A 27,802-nucleotide genomic window follows, 5' to 3' on the forward strand; every position below is an offset into this window, starting at 1 on the left:
TATATATTGTCAGTAAATTTGATAAAAAAAGACTAAAGAAAAATATTAAGCTCATTTTACACAACATGTTGAAAAATTCTGATATAGTGAATCAATTTATTCTGATTGCTTTTAAGTGTGCCAAATTATTTTCATATTACTAATAGGCATATTCACAAACCTTTAAAGCACAAAAGAAAACAATAGTTAAATACACATTTCTATCTAAATTTAACTATTTACAAGAAATGTAGTGCTTCCAGCTTAAATCCAACGAGTTCACTCTGTTACTTCTCTTATTTCAATTCCCTAGCCTCCTCATTTATGTAAACATGTTTTCCAACATTTATTCCTAGAATAACTCATATCTGAAATTTAAACAACCTTTCAATTTCTCAGATTTATCGAAATTCCCATTGCCAAAAGATATTATTTAATAACACTATAAACAATGTATTTACTCACTCGCATGTCCTGTAATGCTTTTTACCCATAAATAAACATTCAGAGTATCACACATAATTAAAAAATAAAGTGGAGAAAAAAAAGCAAAACAACCCTGCATTCACTAAGTTACAAATCTAGACCTGAAATAAATTAAATTTAAAATATATATTTCATCAATCAACAAAAGATTAAAACTTTTTCAAGGATTTAATTTTATCAGTTTCTCTCAAGTTTTCAACCTAACATTTAAAGAAAGAAAAAACCTGAAATTCTTAGTTATTTATTCTAAACCAGATTTTTTCTTCTTGGAAATTGGATATTTATTTAATCCTATCAAAGAGTTTTATAATCTTTTAATACCTATGGAGAGGATCTGTAACTCGGCTAAGCTTACTTAAAACAAAAAGAGGTTATTTAGAGCTTCTTATGGATGTGTAATTTATTATCTAAGCTAGTTATAAAATAGCCAAAAAGAATTATCGCAGCATTTCTAAAGTGCATGATAATGTAAAAATTAACCATATTTTAGAAAATGGTTTTTTAATAGTACTAAGAATGTTAAAGAATAATCAACTGTCAAAAGTAAAGTTTTCCAAACTTTGCTAATTAGGAAAAAAGTAATATAAATGTATCAATCACTAGAAAACTCAACAACTTAGTTTATGGTTATTGTTTTAAATAATAATCAACAAAATATACTACCCTTGCTTAAAATAGGTACCTAAAATAAAGCATAAAATCTTATATATAAAAAATTCAGATTTTGTGTAATATGTATTTACAAACATACAACCCAAGAATAATGAAAGGCAATTTCCATTTTTGACAATTGTTAAAATTTCTTAAGAAATAATAAACAAAGAACTATAACTTCAAAGGTCATGTGATTAGTCAATCACATAATTTCAGAGATTTGAGGGACAAGCAATTAATTATGAACTAGAAAGATTGTTTTTGAGCACTGTATACCAGAAAATAACTAGCATAAATATTTAAGGAAATATGGGCGTTCAAAATTGAAGCTGCCTTAGTTTTGTAAAGGAAACCTATAAGAAATATTAATAAATGAGCAAAGGTTATCTAAATTTCATACCCTCTAAAAAAGTATTAAGTTGCCAAAAATGTTTTATACAGTGGTGTATAAGACAGTGACATATAACGAAGAATTTCTCTTTTAATAACAATATAAACTTCGTAAATGAGAAAAACAAATCATAAAAAAAAAACTTAACAAAAGGAAGAAATATGTAAATTTGGCAAAAATAAATGAGATTATTCATGGTCTTGTCATTCAGTTTGCACCACATACTTCTAATTATTTTAACGCAAATATAACATTAATTTATAGGATAATTCTTTTTTTTTAATTCAATACATCTGTTATTATGAATAAATAGCTTATTAGTACAAATTTAAAAAAATATTTTGTTAAAATTACTACATTTTTTCGATATTTAAAAGTTGAAGTGACGCTAAAAAAAAAATTCGACATAGCGAGTGTTTGAGATACCAAGTTTAGAACTAAACTTGTCATCTCTATGATGTTCTAAAAAGTAGAAAAATATATTCTAAATAGAACTCTAAAAATGTTTATCTTATGTTTATAATAATTGTTAACAATAAGTCTAAATACAGCAATGATAATTTTTAAAAGTAAGATAAAAATAATTATGCATTAAATAGAAAAGAATCTGTTTACAATGAACTTACATTGTGATTTTTCGGAAAAGATTCATTTTCTATTTTGAATACTATTCAACCTAACAAGGTTTTGAGTAGAAACTCTTTGACATAGGAAATCAAATTAACATTAGGTGGACATGTATTGCCAACGGGAAAAATATTTTTTTGACATAGCAAGGTTTTCGAGAGTAGGTATACTGTATTTTACGGTAACATCTTTAAAATTATTTTATAAAATGAAAAGTCTTAAATTATATCATTTTCAAGAAAAAAAGTTTTTCTTTAGTGTCATCTTTTTAAAGCACCTGAAAAATTTTACTTTAAATGACTTTTTTTTTAAAATTATGAGATTAAGTCACACTTTATAATAAGTCAGTGAAACAAAACTATTACAACAAAAACATAAAAGAATATAACCATAAATAAACACTTACACAACATTGTAATTACAATTAAGTGGTAGCAGTGACTATGTTTTACAGAACTAGGAACAAAAGATGCAGTAAGGAAGCAGAGGTATATAGAAAAATTACTACAATTGGTACAAAAATAAAGATAAAAAAAGAAATTAATGCAAAATCTTCTAATATCCAGAAAACAACATGCTCCATATTTTTGAATTGATGTAATATAAATAAAAGCATTGTAAATGTGTTTTTATTTTTGAAGCACTGCAAATTTTGATTTTCTATAAGCTTTTTAATTGTGAAGTAAATGTCATTAACTAATAAATGTATAATAAAACAGGTACTTTCTGGCTAGTTGGAGCAAAGAGATTTAACAATTTTTTCCATATTTTTATTCTTTTGTGAATATCCATTTTGTTCAGTCTTTAAAAAAAATTAATTAAATAAAAAATAGTAAGAGAAAATAAAAAATGTTGACGACTTTTCGCTAGTTTCCAATTAACCAAAAAGTACCTAAAAAAATTCTATAGTAAGAAAATACAGGAATAATGACATCTAACTACTCACATTATGAGTAGCTTAACTGGGCTTTAAACAAAAAAGGGATAGCAAGGAGAACGAAACAACAAACCATACTAAAAAGCATGTTAACTAGGAATTTCTTTAAGCAAATTGGTATTGACTATAACAAATGATATTTAAAACGAAAGACTATACTGAAATTGAATAAAAACAACAGTATGATGCTTTTCATCTTTTTCATAAGCAGATTTTATATTTGTGCTAGATGTATAGTAGAGGTATTTATTGCACTACAATTATTATAATAATGATAAAAGAATATTCAAATATACATAAAGAATATTCAAAATTTAATAAAATCTTTTGAAATTGTGAGAGACAATTTTTTTTATCCCTTTACAACAATAAAGCTACAGACTGTTTTTTTTTTTAAAAAAATAGTTTTGTACAAACATAAATTAGGCATCCCACAATAATTAAAATGAAATGTTTAGAGTATGTTTTAATTTTAAAAAAAGTCTGCAAAAGTCACCATTTTCAGAGAATTAAAACCTCTGTATTGTAGGGATAAAATAGGGTCAATTTCTTTCTGTTTTATTTAATAAATAAAATTGACAATAACAATTTTAATTAAATAAAAACAAATACTATTAAAATAAAGATTCTTAACAAAACAAAATAATTTAAGAAAAATATCTAGCATTCTCAATTGAATTTACATCAAGAATTTTTTTCACCACTAAAAAAATACTTCTTTAACAATTGTTGGGAGGCATTAATAATACCCCATGAAATAAAGGCTCTACTATAGTTGATATGGACCCCCATGTACATTTTTCTTATACTCCTTCCTCTCTCTTCATATGTTTGCTTAAAGGCTTGAGAAAAAGTCATAAAGGGAGCGTTGTAGCATACTTGCATTTTAGTTTTTATAACATTGGCTGGATAAAATATTGTACTAGTCAAAGCTCCTACCACAGCACCAGTGACAAAATCATGTAACACATTTTCAAGCGTAGAATGAGAATGTGGCAAAAAATCTCTAACTTGATCTCTCAAGCCAAAGAATACTATATTAGATCCTGAATTACGAAATAAAATAGGCGTTAATCCCCTATAGTATTCCTTAAAACCACACTTTCTCATTTCTGCAAAGGCATGATAAGTATTCTTAAACTTATTATTATAATGTCCATCTTGTAACAAAGTTTGAACCCTTTCTAGTGGAGTAAGAAGTGCTTCTGTGCCACCTGCTAAAGTTGCCGCAACAGAGAGAATAATAAAACTATTCAGAGATGGAAAAGATTCAGATAAATGGCTTTTATACGCTTTCAGTGAACCAAACATCAAAGAAACATTTGTAGTTTTTTGTAATAATGGGGGAAAGCATCCTCTATACAAGAATTGCAAACCTTCCTTTTTAATTTGATTCAATGCAAGCTGGGAGTTTACACCATGTAGCATTTGGCGAAACATAATTTTGTTAATAGGAAAGGTTATGACTATATTTACAAATCCGGATCCAAAACCGCAAATAAATTCTTCATAATTTTTCAAGTTTTTAGGAGAAAAACTGATATCCGATTGTATCTGTCTTCTAGATGTGGATTCAATCACCATTTTGTTGGTACAACACATTACTCTGGAAAATAAGAAGAAAAATAAGCAAAATTCATTTAGACTAAAAAATATAAATACTTCAGATATAAACATTATAAATTAGCATTTTAAAAAATAAAATGATAATGGCTTCAACAAAATCAATTAATTAACAAAATCAATTAATTAACTTCAAATAATTAACAAAAATCTGTCCATCATTCAATAACCAAATGTCTGCATTTTTGATAATTAATTATTGCTGCAATTGTATATAAATAACATATTTTTGTCATTTAACTACCAGTGATTAACTGGAAAATGATGAATTTTCATCAATGTGGACAAATATGTGTTAAAGTTGTTAAAAAGATTTTTTTTTAAATATACATTCTTACTGACAGTAAACAGAAAGGAATAGTTTCAAAAAAAATTTTTTTTTGAAGGCCTAACTCTTAATAGTTTTTTATTAAAAAGAATGGTCTAAAAAAGATTAGATTGATCCTTTCTCCAAAAATGTTCTATTTCCTTTTATACTATTAGTATTCAAACTAAAGCTTGAAGCAGGTTAATCATGCTTAGGAAAAGTTTTCGTAAAAAGCACTTATAAATTAAACAAAGATGTTATTTGTTTGATGATTTAGGTAAACGGTTCTAGAGATTAAGCAATTTGTTTTTATGAGTAAATTCTGTAATGTTTCCACTTTTAGCTTCCAATAAAACTAATATTACAGAGATATCCTTCAATATCAAGCTACTCAATAAGTATGTTCCATTTAATAGAAATAAAAAAAAATTACTTTGAGTATGATCAGAAAATTTCAGTTTATTTTGCCATAAAATTGTCTGAAATAAATTTTTTTACAAAACTATTGTTGTATTCACATTTTATTTTATAAAAAGAATGAGAAAAAAAAATTTGTTATAGGATATTATGAAATAATATCTTTATTTTAAAAACATCAGTGACTAAAAAAAATCTAAAAAATAAACTTTATCTGCAAGTATTATTATCCCAATCAATTTATTGATAAAAGAGAAAATATGGTATTGTAGGGGACTAATTCAGGTGGTCGAAATTAAATTAAGCAGTCATAGTTTTCTAACTTTCACACATAAGAACAAAATCTTAAGTGTGCAAAATAAATACAAAAAGATCACTAATTTTTATTGTTTTTAACCATCAATGAATTTAAATTTATGATAACTCACGAAATTTTCTTCATTGGTCTGTCATATTGAGAAGGACATTTAGAGATTAATAATTGAGCGGAGGTCAACCCAAAGTCACCCTCATGCCAACGAAGACCTTGGTAAAAAATTTAGCAATACTTTTAAAAGGACAATTTGAACTTTAAAAGAAGAAAAAAAAATTAGGGAAGATACGAGAATATTTAAAAGATTAAATTTTTAGACTTTTATGTTTCTTACAATTTTAATTGTTAAACGTAATACGAATAAATGTACTAAAATTATTATACAAGCTATTGAACACTTACTTTCAAAAGACTCCATAACATATATTAATTTAAGTTTAATCAACGTTAATAAGGTAAAATAATACTAAATGAATTAAAATGTATACATGAACAAGTAAATAGACTTTTCAGTACAACATTTAGTGTCTAGACGTCCAGTAAATTTCTGCAACAAGCTAGAATAGCTTTATTACTATAAAAATTATAGCAAAACCTCACAATTAATATTACAATTATCAATAGCCAAAGTTCTTAAAAAATGTTTGTTCAAAAATATTACATCATGATCTACCAATAAAATCATTTAATTAAATGTGCCTAGCACAAAAATAAGTGAATTTAAAAAAAAAAAATTTAGTTGGTAAACAGTTGACAACCAATATTAAACAAACTAAACTCATCACAGATAAGCATAGTTCTGGAAATAGACATTTAGTAAAAAAATAAGTCTAGTTAAATGCAACAAAAACTTGAGCATTAAAAAAATATTTCGAATGGAATTTCTAGAAATCTTTTCGTTAAATACGTACCAATTTATAAGTATTAAATTGTCAAAAGTATTTTTTCCTGCATCCACATGATATAAGAATTATTTTGCTTCCAGAAGATTTCGATCAATCGAGAGTACATTAAAATATTGTATTAATAACTATATTTTTTAGGAAACAATGATAATGATTTTTGCACGTATAAACGGAACAAACATGAATATAAAACATAATTAATGCATTATTTATTTATTGCAGTATACTCATCTCGTCGTCTGCACAAGTTGAGACATCAAAACTTATAGCTTACCGTATAAAAAGAAAAATAACGACAGCTTAGTAAAATGCACAGTCTCATTTGAGACTGGAATAATCACATGGAAGAGTTAACAAATTCTGTTGATGATCTAAATAATTGAAAACAGCAATAAAAATTAAATCGAAACTCGAAACTACTATTTTAATTTCTATACTATGACCATAACCATTTAATAACTCTGATTGGTAGCGCCCTCTATTAGGAATAGGGTTATTTGTTTTTGTTTACATTAAAAAAATTAAAATGTGTTGGAAGCAAGTTAATGCGTGGATATAATTTGTTTAGTTTTCTCTTTAAATAAGCAATTTGTAGTTGTAGGAATTTGTTGAAAATGACTCAGCTGTGTTTATTTAAATATTCATAAAAAAAATCTTTTTAAGTTTCGTGTTAACGTAAATTATAAAAAGTATTTACCGGCTTCATCATGCATCGTCGGCAACTAAATAGAAATGAAGTATTGATTACCTATTAAACTGTTATTTTTTGATGATTTTTATTTGTTTTGGATGATTTTAATCTTTTTCTTTTCTTTTTTTCGTTTTAGAATAAATCTCCGTCTTACAATGATAACTCAGCTGTTAATAACAGTGTGCCTGAAAATGACGTTCGACTGTCATCGTCTGCTTATCAAAGATTTTGCGATCGCATTTCTTTCATGAAATACATTTTTCTCATTCTTGTTATTCCACCTTTATTGAATTATGCGTCTTTAAAACGAGAACTAGCTATGCTGATGCCAACCGAGGGTGAGTTACATTAAAATTAGGTATTTTGATATACGTTTTCTAACATAAGGTATAGAGCCACTGAATTAGAATTGATAGTATAGGAGCCTTAATAAGGTACAATGATTTTGTATTCTTACAGAGATGCCAACTTGCTCCGGACAGCAAATATATATTTTGAAGTGGTAGTTTATCAATTGTGATTCTTGGTTTAATAAATTCAATTCAGTAGATTTTTATCCACCACTATTTCTAAACAATTCAGTGGGTTATATAATTCACCACTTTATAGGAGTTATGTCATGCTATACGTTATAAAAAGCAAGCAAAAATAGTCAAATATTTGCAAAATTCACTTCGTAATTATCTACCGTTTTAGTAATTATTTTGGCGTGTCCGGAGCAGTTGGTATCTCTGTTCTTAAATCTAAATAGTTTTCATTCTTCTCACGACTCCTCTCATTTGAGCAATTGTATCTAAACCGAAATACTAATTTTGGTAACCTATGACCAGTGACTTGCTAGAAACTAAAAACAGAAAAGGATGAAGGGGAGATTTTTGTATTGTGATCTGTGGCAGAATAACTGCCAAGTCTTGGAAACTTCCGGGCAGTGGCCCACCAGAAACGGAAAAAAAAAAAAAAGCATGATCGAAAAGGACTAGCTCGTAAGTTATAACTCGTAGCCACCCCCGGGCAAGCACTTACATATTTTTTTTTTTTTAAATTTGCAAGTTTAAAATCTATTGATCTCCTTGGCAATTGTAGTGGGCACTACAGATCACAGTACGGAAGTATCCCCCACCTTGGTGCGACAGATCATGATACGGAAATATCTCCAAGACAAATCAAACAGTTCATATAATATCCTTTTTAATAGAGTATGATAAACAAAATTAATTTCATAAACTACCAGCATTTCTAAAAAGTTAAGCCAGTAAAGTGGGTTGGCATTAACTGGTAAGTCAAATCAGTATAATATTGTTCAATACAAAGTTTTTATACTCTTTTAAAAATCCAACTTCAAATAAATGCACACCACCCAACCATGGCCAAGCAACTAGTCCTATTTTTCAGAACTTTATCTTTTAACTGTCATGTCAGGAATACTGCATAGTTTTGACCCTAGCCAGATGACTGGACTGCACTGGTAGCCATCTCTTCAAGCTGAGACACTACAACCAACATGTTTAGTTGACTGCCAGGATCAATTTCACAAACTTAGCTCAACAACAGCGGTATAACAACTGCTTGAAACTGAGCCATTAGAGTGGTGTTTGAATAAACATGTTAGGAACATTGTATTTATTATAATTGTGTTCTTCTTTTAAAATGTCTTGAAAAGTATATGATTGTTTTTCCTTACATTGTTTTTCCTTAAAAGTATATGATTGTTTTATATTTTTGTTTTTAGGGCAACAGGTTGATATGGGTTGGGGACAGAAAATGTTCATCAGCTGTATTGGGGAAGGCATACCGACAAGTAATTATAAAAATTTATTGTATTTACTTATGGAAGAAATTATATGAAGTTGAAATGTAAATCCCATGATTCTTTTTTCTATACTTATTTTGTTATTTTAAAATATTTGCATTATTTAATACTTTTTGTTATAAATTTTGTGTTAAAGTATTTCATATTCATTGAAAAAGACATGTGGATGTGCAAAGTGCATTAATTTATTATATAATTGGAAATTTAATTTTTAACCTTTGACTTTCAATAGTAAAAAATTTTTATTTGCGTAAATATATATTTAATTTTTTGTTACACTTATATTGTACTTTTTCTGAGTTTAAATTATCTATATAATATATTTAGGTTTAAGGATTCGATAAACCACGTACTCTTAATTGAAACAAAAAGCTTCATCTTTTACATTCGTACAAATATTTCTTTCAGGGCATCATTATTTTATTAATATCTTTTTTAATGTGAGAAAAATAATTCACATTCATAAATGACTTCATCAGGGATTGTAAAAAGCATACTAAATTATTTTAAGAATATTGTTGAGCAATTTAAAAAGTTTTATTGATGAAATTTAATAAGATAGAGATATCTGTATTAAAATTGATTGTTATCCTCTCTATTCCCTTTTAATTTCTATTCAAAGATTAAATTTTTAGTTCTAGGTAATAACATTTTAAGTCAAGATAAGTTTGACTTCTGCCACAAATATGGATCTCACCATTAGTGAAGATAAAACTAAATTTATGAAATCTGTACCCTCAACTGTAAACCACTGCTCCTCCATGTATTAATGGTCTCACTTAATACAAAGTCAATTAATTGAAATGCGTTTGCACAATAATCAACTACGCAAACAAGCTTCAAGCAGAAATTGATAACAAAATAAAAATGCTCAAAAGTGTTTCTTTGGACCAAGAAGACAACTAAGATCAAAATAAATCATTCAAAAAGTTAAAATAAAATTTTATCGGACTCTTATTCTGCTCTATACCAGAAGTTTCCTACTTACATGAGGCCGGGGGCTGCAATTAAAAACACCAGTCAAATGGCGGGCCGCAACTTTATAAAAATTTTATATAGGATTCTTTTTATGTTTGAAGGAACATTAAATATTACTGTCAGATTTTTATCAAGTTGTACTAAACAAAAGTATTAAATTGCAAATTAAAATAAGAAGTAGATTTTTACATGAGAAATATTTGTTTTGCATCATTGGTGTGTTAAATTTTACAGAAACAAAGAAATTAAGTTTTTAAATGAAGAAAAGTACTTTTAACCCATATAGATTTTTATACTGAAATTGTCCGCAAAAAAATGACAACTGATATATTTTAGTTCGCTGGCCAAATGTGGTCTGCGGGCCACTAGTTGGTAACCACTGCTCTATACAAATAAAACTGGGACTCATAATGCAGACACTCAGTGCACCCTGAATATTTTTGAAAGAACTGTCCTAATGGCTATGTTGTACAAGAGAAAGGCCGTTAACAAATTAGGTGTAACTTTGAGTTATTTAAGCTGCCACCGATAACACAGGTAATTAGAAGTGATATGTTAAAATGGATAGGTTAAGATTCTCCAGACATGCCCATGGGAAAGCCCAGAATGTAATGTAGCTAAAATTGCCATTTTCAATAGTCCTCTGGGATCTCGGGCCAGAAAAAAACCTCCAACTGTAAAAGTCATAAGTGTCTTGAAGATAAAAAATTGGAGAGGAGTCACCATAGATAGGAATGGTTGGATAGTGCATGTAGTTGAGACATTCAATGGCTGTTATGATCACAGATAAGAAGAATGTAAGTTTACTTTCAGAAGCCGCCAGTTAGCAGCCTATTCTACTCCTCATCGGTTTTGACAAAGACTGCAAATTTTATTTTTCATTTTCAAAAGATTGTGCTTTTTAAAACTGAATTTTAAACAGTTTAACTAAGCATCTGTTTAAAATCAAATTATAATTTTTCTTTTCAATTCTTTTGAAAAAAAATCGAATTCGCTTTTTGAAACTAGAAACCAAATAAGAGTTTGAATTGTTTTTTTCTTTTTTTTTCTTTTTAATTGTCATCATTTTGATGGAAAAATGAGTGGTAATATAAATGTGCAACTTTGAATTTAAAATCCATTTCTATAAAAATAATGTTTCTGGCAAAACAATCATTCAAGGTGAAAATCGTTTGACAGTTATATTTTATTTTTTTATTTAATATTTTTTATAAATAAATTGTTGCCAAATGTTTTTTCCAAAATTCTATGACCAAAAGAAAAACAGCAAAGGCTTTAGATCAAGTTTTATGTCATTTATTTTGTTTGCTTTTGTTGAATACAAATAGATTTGTATATTATTTTGCTTTTTCCATCATTATTTTTTAGATTAACCTTTGAAAGCAGTAATGTATACTGTCAGCGTGTATCATGGATCACCATTGTTAACCATTTTTGCATTTGAATTTGGTCATTATAGTCTAGAAATATACTCGTTTGAAGTAAAAAATGAATTTTAACCTCATTTATTTTACTTGGAAAAATTCCTATACGTGTTTTATTTTACCTTAGAGTGAAAAAATCTTCCATTACATAAATGTAGTTTACAGTTTTTTTTTTTTTTTCTTTTTTTTTTCTTTCTTTTTTTTTGAATTTGTGCTTATTGCTTTTATAAGTTATGTATTCTATAATTCTTTCAAACCTGTTAGATATAAATGAAAATATGCTATAATGGAAACAGTCTATGAGTTTTCCTAAAAATTAAAATTGTTATGTCCTAATTTTATTTTATAGTCATTTTGTATGGTCTTACTTTTTATTTAGTCATATTAGATGCTCCTACTGGGGGAACTTCTGATGTATGGTACCTTGTCCAACGTGAATTAGCCAAAATTTCAAAGGTACTTATTGTAGATTTGGAAAAAATATTCTTATTATTTAAAAGTTAGATCAGGCTTTTTTAATTTTTGCTTATCATTTCAGGTTTGTGTTTATGATCGTGCAGGTCTGGGTTACAGCGACCTTCCATTTGTGGTAAGATCTTGGTTCCCATTTATAATTAGTAAGTTATGTAACACAGAGACATCTTTAACTTTTCAAAGTGCGCACAATTTACTTGACTACAGACTTTGCAATTGATCAAATTTATTGTTTCCACCGAACAATAAAATTCCTTTGTTTGGTAAAACTTTTTCAATGTTTAAAATAATTTTGTAGGAAAATAAGCTGATTATTAAAAGAGCGCATGCTAAATACGTAACAAATAATAATATTTAATTAATAATTTTCAAAAACTTTGGGACTATTCCTACTACACTCGACAGGGATCAAACTAATTTACCTACATTGGCTTATTAATAAATAAATAGGGAGAAAAAGAGATGGTTTTAAAGTTTTTACAAAGTTTAAATATACTAGAGGCTAAATCGATTCCCTCACTGTTTTATTCTTTTTTTACTTTGACCCTTCAAATTTCTTCAGAAGTGTAAAGTGTATTTCTATCCTGTAGTTCCTTTTCTCTCTCTTGATGACAAATTGGAATTTGTCATCTATATGCTACACATCTCTTTACATGTGAGAAAAAAAGAAAATTCAAAATTTTCAGAGGAAAACAAATTTGATTGTTTTTCGTTTTATTTTTAAAACACATGGTCCCAAAAGCTTGATTTTTGTTTTATAAAACACTGTTATGCACTTTAAGAATGGTTTTAACATGTTTTGATATTATAGCAATTCTTGGAGATTTGATTTTTAAAAGCCATTGATTTCATTATTAGTGATGGTTACTGTACATATTTATGCATTATACAGTCAAACCTCGAACTTGAAGGGAGAGGAGGAAAAATTCGAGATACCGAAAATTCGTATTATCAAAAATCGCATGTTATCAATGGTAAAATAAAGAAAAATGCTCTTTACATACCTTATTTACTATTCCATATTTATTCTAAAAACACTTTTTGCACTTAAAAAGATTTAATAGTTGTTTGCTTTAGAGATGTGTAAGAAAGTTTGTCTATAACACTTTCTAAGTGGACTATGGCTTTAAATTTCTCCATTGACATATTCAGCTGCCTCTCAATAAATCTCCTTACAGTGTCCACTGCAGAAAATGTTTGTTTGAGAATTGATTATGATTATGAGAATTGGCTTTGTATTCTTAATTTTTTTTTTTTCTTTGGAATTTTTTTTTTATTTTCAGAAAAAAAATCTACGCTATTTATGGAAAAAAATTCAAGTTATTGAGGATTAGAAAAAAAATTTCGAGAAATCAAGGTTTTTTTAACATTGAGTGTATAGGAAATTTGAAGAGAATTTATTTTTCTTCGAGGTATCGAAAAATTCGTGAAATCGAGTTAGCGAGGTTCGACTGTATTACAAATATAAGTTTATTATTAAAATATTTTATTTGACACTCAACAGGATATTTACATAAAAACAGCATAACATGTATAAAAAGTACTATACAGAGATTGTAAATCAACATATCTATCTATTAAGTAAACCAATTGAATGTTTTCAACTTTTTACTTTACAGCAACAGATTTAACATTTTAGAGTCCACTCCACTGACTCTGTGTCACAAAACTTACTCATTATTTGAGTAATTTAGTTTATTTACAATCAACGGTCTTTCATGATATTTAAATGTTAAGTTCCAAGAAAGTATTGCTTACATTAAGGGTGCACAACCTGCGGCCCGCGGGCCAAATGCGGCCCTTCGACTACTGAAGTGCGGCCCGCGAGAGCTTCTAAACACAATAACAAATTTTTTAAAAATGGCAATTTTTAATCGCACTTTTAAGTCGTCACGTTTTGACACAATCAATTTTAACAGATTCTTTAGTAAATGTACGTTTAACGCGCTTTCTTTAAGCTGATTTTATAGTAAATATAAATGATTTTTTTTAAACAGTTATTTCCGCTTTTCTACGTGATTTCGAAAATCCCGAATTTTTATTACGACGCGAGTTTCAAATCGCAAATTTAAATAATCACTTTTCTTGCACTTTATTTGTGACGATTTCATCTTAAATCTAAGTGATTTTTTTTTTTGCAATTCTTTCTTTTTTTTCAACAATTTTTTTTTTGGCAGTTATTGCTATGCGTTCCCACGTATTATAAAAAATTCCAATTATTCTATTACGACATGCAAATTTTAAATCATGCATTTGACACGCTTTATTCGTGCTGAGTTCAGCATAAATATATATTTTCCCACTTATTTCTATGTTTTTCCACATGATTTTGACTATCCCGTTATTTAACTATGATGTTATTACGACCCGTGATTGTTAATCGCGCAATTAAATAATCACTTTTTGATACGGTATTTCGGTACAGTTTTATCGTAAGTCCTAGTTATTTTTCCTTCGTTTTTATTTCCGCAACGAATATGATTTGGTCGAATGTGGTAATGAATTGTGATTTGTCAAAAACCAAATATTCGGCAAAAAAAAGAAGAAAAACATCGACTGAACGCAGTACAATTGGGGCCAAATAGCAAAATCTTTTACTGCTACTAAACACTGAAACTAAAATTTTAATGCTGAGAATAATATTTCCTGGAAAAACGTATTCATAAATTAACTCTAAAAAGAACGTTTTTGCCAATCAAGGCGAATCAAGAAAGTTTTTGAAAATGTCGAAAAGCGAAACAGAGAACATAAAAATCAATCTTAATTTTTGAAATTTTTTTTTAAAGCTGAACATCTCAGTTTTTCAATTACCAGAGAAAGCCATGAAAAATGAATTAAGTCATCAGAAATGCTATTAAAAATTACTGCGTTATAGTGAAAACGTCTAAAAAAAGTTTTTTTTTATTTAAAGAAAATAAAAAGATAGTAAAAACATTCTTAATTTTTAAAATGAAAAACTTATGCTGAGAATCTCAATTTAAATTTTTCTCATTGCCATAATTTTAGAAGAAAAAAAATTGCTATAAAATAAACTTTATTTTTAAAAAAAATGCTGAGTCATAATAAAAATGCCTAAAAAAAAGAACAGGAGAAACAAATTTTTCTTAGTTCCTGAAACAAAACTTTAATACTGAAAATCACACTTTTCTATGTTACTGGTTATTTATATTACAGTACAGGGAAGGAGTGATAATAAATTAATACTATGAGACGTTCTGTTAAAATGCTGGGTTATAATAAAAGCAGCAAAAAATGGAAAAAAAATACTTCTCAATTCTCTAAGTATCGAAAAAATTGACAAAATTGTCTGATTATAATTTTTTTTTAAAAAAGTATTTTATTAATATTTATAAAAATTCAAAAATAAAAAAAACTTAGAAAAATGCATTTCTAAAAAATATTCTGCCGAATATTTGACTGATCCTTCAACCAACTGAATTTTTCACAGAACGGCCAAATACTCGTTACATCGCTCCCTAATTTAAATGCAATGTTATTTCAACTTGAGAAATTCATAAAATGGCGGAAAACGTGAATTTTTAAACTGCTCACTGTTTGTAGTTTAGATTTAAATTTTTTGTTGCTTAAGTGATCTTTTTCGATAAAAAAAAGGGAAATGTTTACGATATAAAAAATCTAATAATTAATAAAATAAAATAACAAAGTACATTACAAAATAAGCATTGAATTTTATTTTGAACTATCACAGTTTTGCTTTTATTTTAGGCTTTTGTTTAAAGCCTATAAATTTTCTTCAATTAAAATATTTAATTTGAATTTATAATACTTAAATATGACAACTTTTTCCTATTTTCATTCTGTGGGCATTGCAGATTTTTTTTCATTTATTAGAATTTAATTCTAAAATGAATTTTCGTATTGCATGATATGATAAAAAAAAAATTTCTTTTCTTCAATGTTTATTTATTTTGATAAATCTATTGTTCAGATAATAAAAATAAGTTTTTTTTTGTAAAAAAAAAAAGTATAAGTTTTTTTATTTTTGAATGAATTCTAATAATGGAACACTACTAAGTTATTGATATTACTAAGTTTATTGATAAAAAAATGGAACGCTAATGTTTAAATAAACATTACTACATTTGTCATTAACATGTCAAAATACATGTGCGGCCCTTCGTTATCCAACCAGCTGCGCAAGTGGCCCTTCACTCAAAAAGGTTGTGCACCCCTAGCTTACATGCAGAATAATTCCGTAGGTTTTTCATAAAACATAAGTTAAAAAGAAATTTTTCCTTTTCAGAATCAAATGAGCAAGACACACAAAACAGAGAATAGAAAATTTGTATCACAAGTTGCAACTGTAGAACAGTGAGTTAGTTTACATTCTTGATTTAGTATTTCAACATATTTCAGTGCTCCAACATATTTCAGTGCTCCAACATTTAATGTTTTTTTTCTTTCCAGAATGACCTGTGATTTGCATCACCTTGTAACTACAGCACTACCTGTTAGTCGCCCTTTTATCATGGTTGGATCTGAGATGGGTGGACTTATTGCTAGGCATTACAGCATGATGTACCCTGAGTATGGCACAAATTTTAGTTTTATCAGAGGTGATTGTGATTGTATTCCAGGTGCACACGAGAATTCCGTTTATTTTTTCTTGTGTGTGTGTGTCATCCTACCAAGTCTAAAAATTAAGAGAAGGACATGTGTGATTTTTCTAAAATAGAACGGAAAACCGTTGGTTCTCGAACATCCCTTAATCAAAAATATGTAATCAGACGAAATTTTCCTGAATTCCGCAATCTGAAATTAAATTTCACTGAATTCTGTTTTTGCTGAATTTCCATTTACAATGTGATTCTTCCACCAATACTAATTATAACCCAGGGGCAGATTTTGTCCATTTTGAGTATTTGTAACTGCAAAGGAATTCCCTAATATCGCAATTCTTATTCATTTGATTTTAATAAGCATTGATTTTCGTATTTGCCATCGTTAAGAGTTACCTATTGCGATTCATATTCATGTGTTTTAGAAATCCAATATCGCGATTTGAATTTGTGTATTCAAATCAATTTCTTGATTCTTATGCATTTATTTTAAAGTTCAGTATCAAGATTCGTATTCTAGTTAGTTAAAATCCAATGTCAAAATTCATATTTATGCATTTTTAAAATCCAGAATTGTGATTTGCATACACACGTTTCTAAAATCAATAGTTATATTTTTTTTAACGCATTTTTAAAATCAAATATTTCGATTTGTATTCATGCCTTTGTAATATTGATTTTTGTATTTATACGTGATAAAGCTATGCATTGTGATTCATATTTACCTGATCTAAAAATCATGTATCCTGATTCATACTCATGCTGTTAAAAAATCCAATATTGCGTTTCACATTCATGTGATTTAAAAATCTAATATCGCAATTCTTGTAAGAACTAAGATGATTTTTTTTAATTAGTTTCTAAAAAGGTATGATATTCTTCATTGATGGGTATTTTAATTATAAATTTTATTTAAAAAAAATTATGGTAACTATGAAAGTAGTATGGTATGTAAATTGATATCGATTTTTTGCACAAAAATTTTTCGGGGTTCTTCTAGTGTCACAATTACCCCGGTTTTATGTTGTAATGTATTTTTTAGTTTAAAAATGTTTTTAATAAAGTTTGTTGTTTTGTTAGGCTTTAATGCTGTGCCATATATTGAAAAAATTAATTTTTTGTTTTGTTATAGGGATGTCAGTGATATTATCATATTAAATCCTCTTGTTGAAGACTTATTTTGGAGGCAAAAGGAAGATTGGAATAATTATTGGTATGGTGTACTTTTTAATTTTTCTCTTTGGAAAGCAGTAATACGTAAAAATATTTTTTTTTCTGACTTTCTATTTTTTAAAGTGAGATTTTGAGCGCATAAATTTAGAATATACGTAATTAAAATATTATTGCTTGTACGCCTTACATCAGAGTCCTCTATATAGATCTGCAATTCAAAAATTTATCTAAAATAAAATGTTTGCATTTGGCAAGTTTACAAGTTTAAAAAGACAAGAATATCTGATAATGCAATTTACGTGATAAATTAAGTGCACTTAGAAGAAAGTCCTTTAAATGCATTAATTGAAACTTCAGTACTGAAGGATATAACTTAGCTTAAGAATATAAAAAACACTGTTAATAACAGAAAAGTCAATTTTTTTTAAAATTTTTCTTCATTTTGTTGGCAATATTTTTTAAAGTCTTGTTTATTTTTGTCTGCAGGGATATAGTAAATTTGTGACTATTTAAAGAAGATTTATTTTTCCTTCTCCTTCAAAAGCCATGGTTAAAACAATTATAGAAGAAACAACAATTTATAATACCCAAGCTTTTTTTTATAATAAATAATTTAAAATTATGGAATCATACAAGTGCAAATTACATACTACATATTGTTTTGAAATAAGTATCTCTTTATTTGGTAACTCATGAGCATGGAAATAAATAACATGAAAAGAAACATGCAGTATCTTTCCACTATTCCAATATTTAATTATGTTTTTATTTGTCTTCAAATACTTTTTAAATGTTTAATTTTATCTTTAACAAGAAATATTTAATCAAAATAAACTTTTATTTTTTTGTATTTACTAATTTTTTATTGTTTATGCGTGTAAATTAATAGCTAACATAATTTCAAATTACTTTCAGGTTTTTTTTTCTTGGGAGAGGAGGCACTAAGCTCTCTTTTCAAATATTATCTTGCAGCTATACATAAGATTATATTGAAAATAGTCTGTTTATTAAAATAAGGAGAACTATTTATAATGCTGTTTTGATTAGAGTTGCTTTTTTGTTGTTTTATACCTTTATTAATTTAAGCGCATATTCAATTACAATTGCTTACAGTACAATTCCTCATTTATCTGTTAATCTTATCAGTTTTTTACTACCATTTGCTAAATGTCAGCAATTAGTAGAAATATTGAAAAATGTGTTTTTATATAGTATATAAAAAGATTGAATTCGTTTCTTCATTAAATATTGCACAAATGTAGCAAAATATTCTTATTTATTATGGTTAGAGTTCTTTTTTTATTTAAAGATATTACTATGATAAAATTAGTTATTTTTTCTCATTTGTTCAGGAATTCCCAGCTACTTCCATCTTTACAATCTCTTCAATTATCAGCATCTATTGGTATATCTAGAATTGCTGCTCTTTTAGGATTCATTAAACCAGACCTTGCTGGGGAATCAGTGCCAAAAGAAGTGGAGCTTAGACAAGTAAGGCACTGGATCTGTTTGATGAAAACATCATTTCCAGAATTCATTTGCTTTTAGTATTGTATTGCATTGAGCTCATATATATTTAGGCTTGTATTCACTTACGCTTTTTGGCTCATATTTTTTAAGAATAATCATAGCATTTTAGATTGTCTTTTCATCCTCTTAGCTGTTATTAGTTTTAAAAATAAGTTAGGCTATTTCTGTTTGTTTAATTATTAATTTTTTGCTCAACTGAATTAATTTGTGTGGAATAGAAACATCTATTTATATTTAAAACTTGCCATGGATCTCAAATTAAATAATAATGGCTTTTTTTAAAAATAAAAGAAAAAATCTTAAAATTTATTATTTATGTGTTGAAAGATGGTCATTTTAAATAAAAATTGCTCAATTATTATGGAAATCTTTAATAAAATTGAAATAAATTCATTTTATTAACCAAAATACTTTTCTACATTACATTAGTTGTGTATAAGAATGTAACGAATATTCGGCCACTTTTTGATATGCAGCTGAATATTCAGCCAAATATTTGGAAAAGTTTTTTTTTTTACTACGTTTTTATTTTGGGAAGAATTTGAATAGATTTAATCTAAAATTGTATTTTTTGCTATGCATTATTAGAAAATGTTTTTATACTTTTTTAATGAGTTCTCAAACTTGTTCATTTATGTTCCGAAAGTCAATAGAAAAGCAAAAATTGAACAATTGATACTAGATTACTTTATACTGAACCATAAGTTTCGTACCATTGCTTTTTTTATTATTATATCCAGGCAAGTCTAAATAGTCATTTTTTCATCATTTTTTTTTTTTTTTTGTTTGTAAGAATTGGGTTATTTTCCTGTTAGTTTGGTTTTCACTGTTTTCTTGTTTTAATAGTATAGCATTTTAAAGGAGCATTACTTATAGACTTTATACTTTTATTATCAATTTTTTCCCGTATGATTAGACAGATGACCTAGAAAAGTGTGATTCTTAATATTAAAGCTACATTTCAGAACTCATAACAGTTTTTTGCTGTTTCTCTTTTGCTTTTTTATAAACTTTCCATTTTAGCAGCCTTTTTATTATGGCAGCATTCTTTGAGGAGCTTTTTACGGTCACTTTTTCTAAAAATAAGGCTATGTGAATAAGTTAAATTGAGATTTTTAACATTTAAATATTTTGTTTAATATTTTTTATATCTAATTATCTTATATATTTCTGTTATAGTTTTTTTTCTTCTTTTACCTCATACTAATAACATAGCTGAGTTTAATTAATTTTTTAGTGATCAAACTTATTTGTGTATAAAACTACTAATACTTATTCATATATATATATATATATATAATCATTAATAATATTTATTAAGGATTTTTTTATAAAAAAATTTTACCATTTGGATCCATTTTATTCATAATTCATTTATCTATTTTATTCATCATACTTGAGATTATTTTATGTACAAATTTTTATGTAGGGTCTCAATAAAAATAGTTACATTTTTATAACTTTTAATGCATGATTTGATTCTGATTTTTGTCGATTTTATTTTAATGATTTATTGTTATTTTGAAGTTTAACAGATAAAAAGTTGTAAGGAATATACCACCTTTTCTTTATTATTTCTTAATAAACTTAACATCACATCATAGCAAAAAAAATTTTGTATTTAATAGAAAAAGAAAATACCAATCAAATAATCTGAGTAAATTGATTACAAATTTGTTGTTTAAATTTATTGGAATTATTATAGCTTGATTGCAGTTTGTTCCAACTTTCGTTGATTCTAATATTTTTTTTTCCAGCTGTCACATTTATGCAATCCTACACATATGGAAGCATTCTTTCATGAGCATATGTTACTTAATACCAGCTTCAACCAAATGAAGTAATAATCTTTTATTTGTTGTTACAAAAAAGTTTTACTATTCTTCTTATTTTGCTACCCACTTGTGTGTCTAGTAGTAGAAACCCTTTAATACAGCAGCATACTTTTTAGATTATTACAGCATCTGCCGATTAATTTTTACTTTTGAAATCTTCTTATAATCTGCTAGTTTATCCTTTTTAGAAATATTTTTTTCTTCTTTCTTTCTTTATTGTGATTAATGTTTGCAATTGTGCCTTCTCTTCTAGAGTAGAGCTATTTATTATTATACTCTAGCCCTCTTTTTAAAACATCTCTAAACTTATTTTTTTATCAAAATTATATTGCTAAATTAACAAAACATTTCATAGGACAATTTTTTTTTAAAGACGAACAACTTTTAAACATTATTTTATAAAATTTAAATTAAACTGAAAACATCAAAGTATCTGAATACTATTTTTTTTAAATATCTTAGATTTGTATGCATAATTTTACATGTATATACACACACATATAATAAGCAGATTTCTTTTACATTAAAATTTTCTGATTGATGGCCTTGGAGTCATAACAAACTTGAGTTTATGAAAATAGTGTTGCTGATTGACAGCATTAATTCTATTACCAAGATTGTGCTTGCAATAATAACAAACATGTTTAAAATCAGGGTGTATCATAAGAACACAAGAAATTTTGCTTATTTTGCAGTTTAATGCATTTGCACTGAAGCAGTTTTTTTACTGGTATGTTGTATGTATTATAAATCTGAACTGGCATATCTTAATATGTGTAATAGGAATAATTTGAGCAAAGTTAGTTGCCAATTAGAGTAAAAATGCAAAACTTATTTTTTATCTTTAAATTTATTTTGCTTTTTCTCTAGTTTATAAGATTTTATATTGTAAGGATTGTTTTTTAATTTAGTTTTATGAATTTTGTGACAAAACATTTTCAGCTACTTTTTTAACTAAAACTTACGATTTCTTACCTTTACTTTTCCTACTTTTGTACAAAATTTAGTCGGAAATAATTAGTTTTTGTATTGAGTTATATTTGTTATTTATCTATTAAAGAAAGTCATTATTATTAAGTTATTGTCATGTTAAGCTGTTGTCTTATTTTGTTTTTTCTTATTTTTTTATTTCAAAAATTTTATTTTCTAGATTTTAATTTAAAAATTTACATAATTTTAACAGAAAATCTCAATATAATCTTATTGAATGTTCAATGTTATGTTCTGGAATATAATCTTATTGAATGTTCTGGAATAACCATTATTATTAAATTATTGTCATGTTAAGCTGTTGTCTTATTTTGTTTTTTCTTATTTTTTTATTTCAAAAATTTTAATTTTCTAGATTTTAATTTAAAAATTTGCATAATTTTAACAGAAAATCTCAATATAATCTTTTTGAATGTTCAATGTAACCTTTTTACTTTTTTTATTGCAGTGAAGTTTGGCAAGTGAAGACATTTCCAAAAAATGTATCCGTCACTGTGATAAATAGTAGACAATTTGAAAAAATTCCAAATCATTTACAAAAGGTATTTTTATTATAACTGTTTAGTACTGTATGTATGTCCTAACATTTCGTAAGATTTTTTTTTTTCGAATTAAAATTGAGTGGTATTTGTTGCTGAAACAAATTATAAGCCTTTGTTGTAACTTAATATTGGGTTATTAGCATTGCATAGAATCAATAACTAGTTCTGGAATAGTGATAAAAAATGTTACTGTTTTCGTAACTGATAAAAATAATTTGAGTATTCCAATTGTAAAAGCTGCAGATGAAAGTAGTATAATGAAAGGAAATCCATAGTTGCATTACACCAAAATATTTATTTTGTAAATGGTTTAAGAACAATCATTCAAATTTGCCAAACAAAATGGCTCTTTCTCTCTCTCTCTCTGATAGAGAGAGCATGATCCCAAAATCTTTATCGAGAATAATCATCTTTTGAAGACAAAGGATTAATACTGTACAACTACTGTTTTTTTTTATTAATTATCTGGCTAAAGATTAAGGCATACTACTCCTCTCCCCAGCCTAGAACATGTATTCTAAACTCAAAGTGAATATAAAATTATCAATTTAAGCTTAGAAACAAAGGGACATGCCCATTATTTGTGATTTATCAAAAATGAATCTAAGAATATAGCCAGTCCTGTATTATCTAAGGTAAGTTTCTAAATTATTTGGCATAAAAATTAAACTCTAAAAAGATAGTTATAACTAATAAATCTACAACATAAAATATTTTTATGCTAAGCTTTTTATAAATAGATTTTTTAATATTTACGATGAAGGGTCAAATGTTCGAACATAAGATCATATTGTTACACTATCTCTTATTGTACATTCCGAGAAATTGTGATTTTACAAAAATAAATGTGATAATTATAAAATTTTCAGTCAAAAATTAAAAAATTTTTCTTTAATTAAATAAAAAGCTCAATTAACGTTATATACAAAATATGATTATAACATAGAAAATGCCAATGTTGTGAGATCTTCTCAGCTTAGGGTGGGTGGTCGAATTATACTGTGACATAAGGGGGTGGGGACTTTCAGTTGCCATTACTTGCTCTTGACATAAATTATACAGATAGAAACTGTGATGAATGTGTTAAACTGTATCATTCTGTGATGTACATCACAGATTTGAGCAATTTCTGCCTTATGACTTTTGTTTTCATTTATTTGTGCTTCAAGGTTGATATATCAAACAGTGCTTGGCACATATAAAAAAAAATCAAAGTCATCTATTTTCGAGAAAATTGTAATCACACTCCATTCAATGAAAGTTGATCATCAGCGAAATGAGATAGTTTTGCCTATGCTACGACAGATTCATGAGCAAAATATAATATCTAATAGAAAGATTTTAAAAAACTAATAAAATTTATTAAGTTGAAAAAGTTTGTTCACTATTATAGTACCTGCCGATGGTATTTCGTACACATTAATTATACTGAAATCGGTAAGTTAATATAATGAATTCTTTTTTTCATAATCTGCCTGTTTTAGGTAAATGTACATGGTGCATAGCGTTTTTAAAAAGGGCTTAAAGGTGCTTATTTTCGTTTTTTGCAAGCCATTAAAGGTGCTTTTTTTATTGGGTGTTTTCAAAAAGTGCTTAATTTTTCCTTTTCAAAAATGGGATTTTTCTTTCTTCACAATGTCGATTTTCGCCCCGTATTATACAAAAGCAGGCTTTTCACATTGTTCAACATTTTCCCAATTCATTTAACCACAATCTTACTGTCAGTCTATGGCGTATGAAAGCGCCAATCATTTTACATGTTTGATAAAATACTTATGAGTCCGCATTTTCGTCTACTGAGCTGGGTTCGGTGAGATTATTGCACTCTCATGTGCAGCTCTGCCGCATTTTGCAAGATATTCTCAATTTCAGGCTTCATTTTCCACCCTCTGATATCGAACCGAAAAAAACCTCTTGATCATTTTATGGTGGCTAATATAATCAAGAAAAGAGTTCTTCTTCAGAAATTAGTTATTTTATCATGATCATGTAAAGTCTTTGAAAATTATTTTGCATTTTGTTAAAGTATATAGTGCTTAAAAATATTTTTTAATGCTTAAAAGGTGCTTATTTTTTTGTTGAAAGGTTTGGCTATGCACCATGATATAATTATTTTATTTCTTTCTTAGGCGTGGCAGCAGTCTCAATTGTATTTGCGTCAAAGTTTGCATCCAACTTGCAAGCATTTTATTTTTGATGGATCCACAGCACAGCTATATAGCCAGCCTGGAACTATTGTTAATAAAGTTCAGCAACTGGTTTATAAGTGGCGAATCACTTATGACGTTTTTCCTACTGTTCATACATATCAAGAACAAGAATCACTTCTTTCATGAGCATTCCATACCCTTTTTTATTGTCATTTTAAAGCATACTGTATTAAATATTCAATACTTTTCATTCATATTAAAATTTTATTGTGATTTCCAAAAAGAAAAACTTGTTGCTCAAAAATGTAATTTAAAGAAAAAAATTTATTTTAATATTTATTTATGCAAAATTTGTTACAAAATCTTGAGAATATTGGAATTATCAGCGGAAAAATTATTTTGATATCCAAATGATGCAAGACCTTCTCCTACTTTAATATATTAACTTATTCAGAAATTTTTTTGTTCCTGAAATTATCGAATTATGTTTATTCACTTATGACCTAATTCTGCTAAGAATTTAAAATTTATATGAATTTGTAATATAAGGCAATGAAAGAATCAACAAATTTGTTGTATAAAGGTCTTATATCCGTGCCAACCACGCTTGTGAGTTTTAAGCATATAATTTCCTTTTTGCATACCAGATGTACTTGTTGAGAAATCACACAAAAGCAAGATTAATTTTTTTATTTATTTATTTATTTTTTTAAAAAAAGGCCTATGAAATTTCAAAATGGAAAACAAAAAATAGGTCTACAACATTTGAAAAATCTCTTACTTTTAACACAAGACATTTGATTGAAATGCCCTTTATTATTTCACTATTTGACATTAATATGTTTTTTTAATACTAAATAAAAAATAGCAATGTTGGAGCTGCGACAACAGATGTGGAAAGATCAAAATTATGTTGATTGTTAAACATATTAAAACGAATCTTAAACTAATAAAAAAAAAATTTAATCTAACACATTTTCAATATTTTGATTTTAAATTCTTATACTTAACATTTTTTTTTCTTTTTGTGAAAAATAATCAGTTTGATATTGGATAGTTCAATTGTTAATTTCTTTTTACCTTACTAATACAATTTTAATTTTATCTTTGAGATGATTCACATGAAGCTTTATTTTGTGCTTATTGAAGGTGTTATTCAAAATTATCTTTCAAATTTTCATGTGCAATAATGCATGATATTGATAAGATACGGTCCGTAAACAAATTGTTAAGTAGAAAATGCAAATTTAAAGACTAATGTAACATACAAATTTTGAATTAAAACTGCTTTAGCTATTTAAAAACTTTATTCGTGTTTGATTTAATGATGCATACTTACAAATTTTAAATGAGTAGTTGTGAGCATTACTGATTTGAAGTTTTGAGTAAAATTTGATCTTATTTATCTTAAAGAAAAATTATTTTGTATTAAATCTCCAGCAACAATTTTACTTTGGCAACAGTTGGGTTCAATATAGGTCCTATAAGAACATGCACCGAGGGACCGATGTTGGGATGTCTAGATTTTTTAATATTTGTCCTTGAATGGCCAGTATAGGGCCTACTTTTGCCAGTATAGAACCTACATTGGCTAATAAAGTATATAAAATATCGGGTGAATCTGATAATTATCTATAGAACCGATTTTGCAATATTGGAAAAATAAAGGCCCTTTGAACCCTTACTGAGCCAAGATTCATGAATATTTGCCCAATGAGGGACCAAGTTATTTTGCTGCTACTGATATTAATTATGTAATTATTATAAATATGCTTTATACAAGTGCAAGATATTTCAAACCCCAACTGGCTACAACCTTTCAATAAAATCTTGGCTACATTTATGAAGGAAATAATTGTATTGTTTGAACAAGTACCAGCAAATATGTTTTTTTTTTTTTCCTTACTTGGATCTTATGCCATTGAATCTCACCTAAAATTTGATTCATATGAAGTATAAATGGAGCATTAATACAATTATACCCAGTAATGTACCGATATATCTTAAGGAATGCTCCAAATTTAAACTGTGATTTTTGTCTTCACTGAGTATCATTCAGGGGGGGGGGGGATGAATAGATTGTTTCAAAATCGCTAAAAAAACTTGTTTTTATAGACAAATTACCTGTAGAAAAAGAATTGATTGATTTTTAAGGCATTTACATGGGTGCCACTCTTCAGTCCTGGAGACTGAAATCAGGCTTGAGAAAAAAAATCAATAGACTAAATTTCATCAATTATTCCCATTTGTTTTTATTCAATTTTTTTTTTAATTATTTTAATTTGATTAATCATTTTTGTTCGCTGTCAAAAAATAAAGGAAATTTTTTTTTTAGATAAAATAATAAATTTCTATTTGATATGAGCCATTATCATGGTAAGTTACATTTTAAAGTCAGTGAGCTATAAACTTTGGAAAATTCTGGGAAACAGTGCTAGGCCTTGTTAATTGGTCAAAATATAAATACAGTCGTAAATTTTTTTTAAAGTGGCAACTGGGCATTTGCCAATAACAGAACTTATCTTAATTAACTTAAGTGTTATGGCAGATCTATATTATATTGTTAAAAAATATTAAATTTATTTCTAATTACCCATTCATTGTTTTTTCAAATCACTCATTCACTTTTTTTACCCATTCTGAGTCATCTGCAAACTACAGAACTTATTTATATTAGGTGTTACAACACACCAATATTTGAAAGATTTTGATGTCTTTAAATAAGTGGGCGATTAGAAAATAATATTGTTCTGTAACAGTTTTTAAAGGAAAATAATTATTTCTAATCAATTTTTATTCATCCTATCATTTATATCTTGTTCATTATGTTACTTTAAAACTCAACTAGTTAAAATATGCTGTTTAATGTATACATTTGCTGATCTCTAGTCGTTTTTTTGTCTGGGCATGTTGTTACTTATTATCTTATGTTTGAAATGTACAATGTGAAATGTTCTATGCGAAATAAACGTTTTTTCAGTTTTTA

The 27,802-nt window shown here is 27.0% G+C and overlaps 2 protein-coding genes across 3 annotated transcripts; one reads left to right on the forward strand and one right to left on the reverse strand.

The window, feature by feature from the left end:
• Positions 1–1,868: 1,868 nt before the first annotated feature.
• On the reverse strand, positions 1,869–7,089 carry LOC107451155 (mitochondrial nicotinamide adenine dinucleotide transporter SLC25A51). Of its 2 annotated transcripts, none has more exons than XM_016067170.4 (2): positions 6,914–7,056; positions 1,869–4,680 (listed from the first exon to the last, which is right to left on the reverse strand). In XM_016067170.4, exon 2 carries the CDS (start codon positions 4,674–4,676, stop codon positions 3,759–3,761), a length of 918 nt encoding a protein of 305 aa, XP_015922656.1. In that variant the 5' UTR covers positions 4,677–4,680; positions 6,914–7,056; the 3' UTR covers positions 1,869–3,758. The 2 variants fall into 2 exon arrangements, with proteins under 2 accessions (XP_015922656.1, XP_015922655.1); XM_016067169.4 differs by having other exon boundaries at positions 2,270–4,680; positions 6,646–7,089.
• LOC107451154 (uncharacterized) lies at positions 7,083–27,802 on the forward strand. The gene is made up of 12 exons (XM_016067168.4): positions 7,083–7,376; positions 7,467–7,668; positions 9,060–9,128; positions 11,922–11,998; positions 12,081–12,131; positions 16,281–16,348; positions 16,445–16,564; positions 17,729–17,809; positions 19,122–19,260; positions 21,057–21,139; positions 22,573–22,666; positions 24,796–27,802. The coding sequence occupies exons 1-12, from the start codon at positions 7,347–7,349 to the stop codon at positions 25,000–25,002; spliced, it is 1,221 nt and encodes a 406-aa protein (XP_015922654.1). The 5' UTR covers positions 7,083–7,346; the 3' UTR covers positions 25,003–27,802.

The sequence above is a fragment of the Parasteatoda tepidariorum genome, chromosome 4 (genome assembly GCF_982258835.1).
Source record: "Parasteatoda tepidariorum strain Cologne lab strain chromosome 4, Ptep-v5.0, whole genome shotgun sequence".
Lineage (NCBI taxonomy): Eukaryota > Metazoa > Arthropoda > Arachnida > Araneae > Theridiidae > Parasteatoda > Parasteatoda tepidariorum.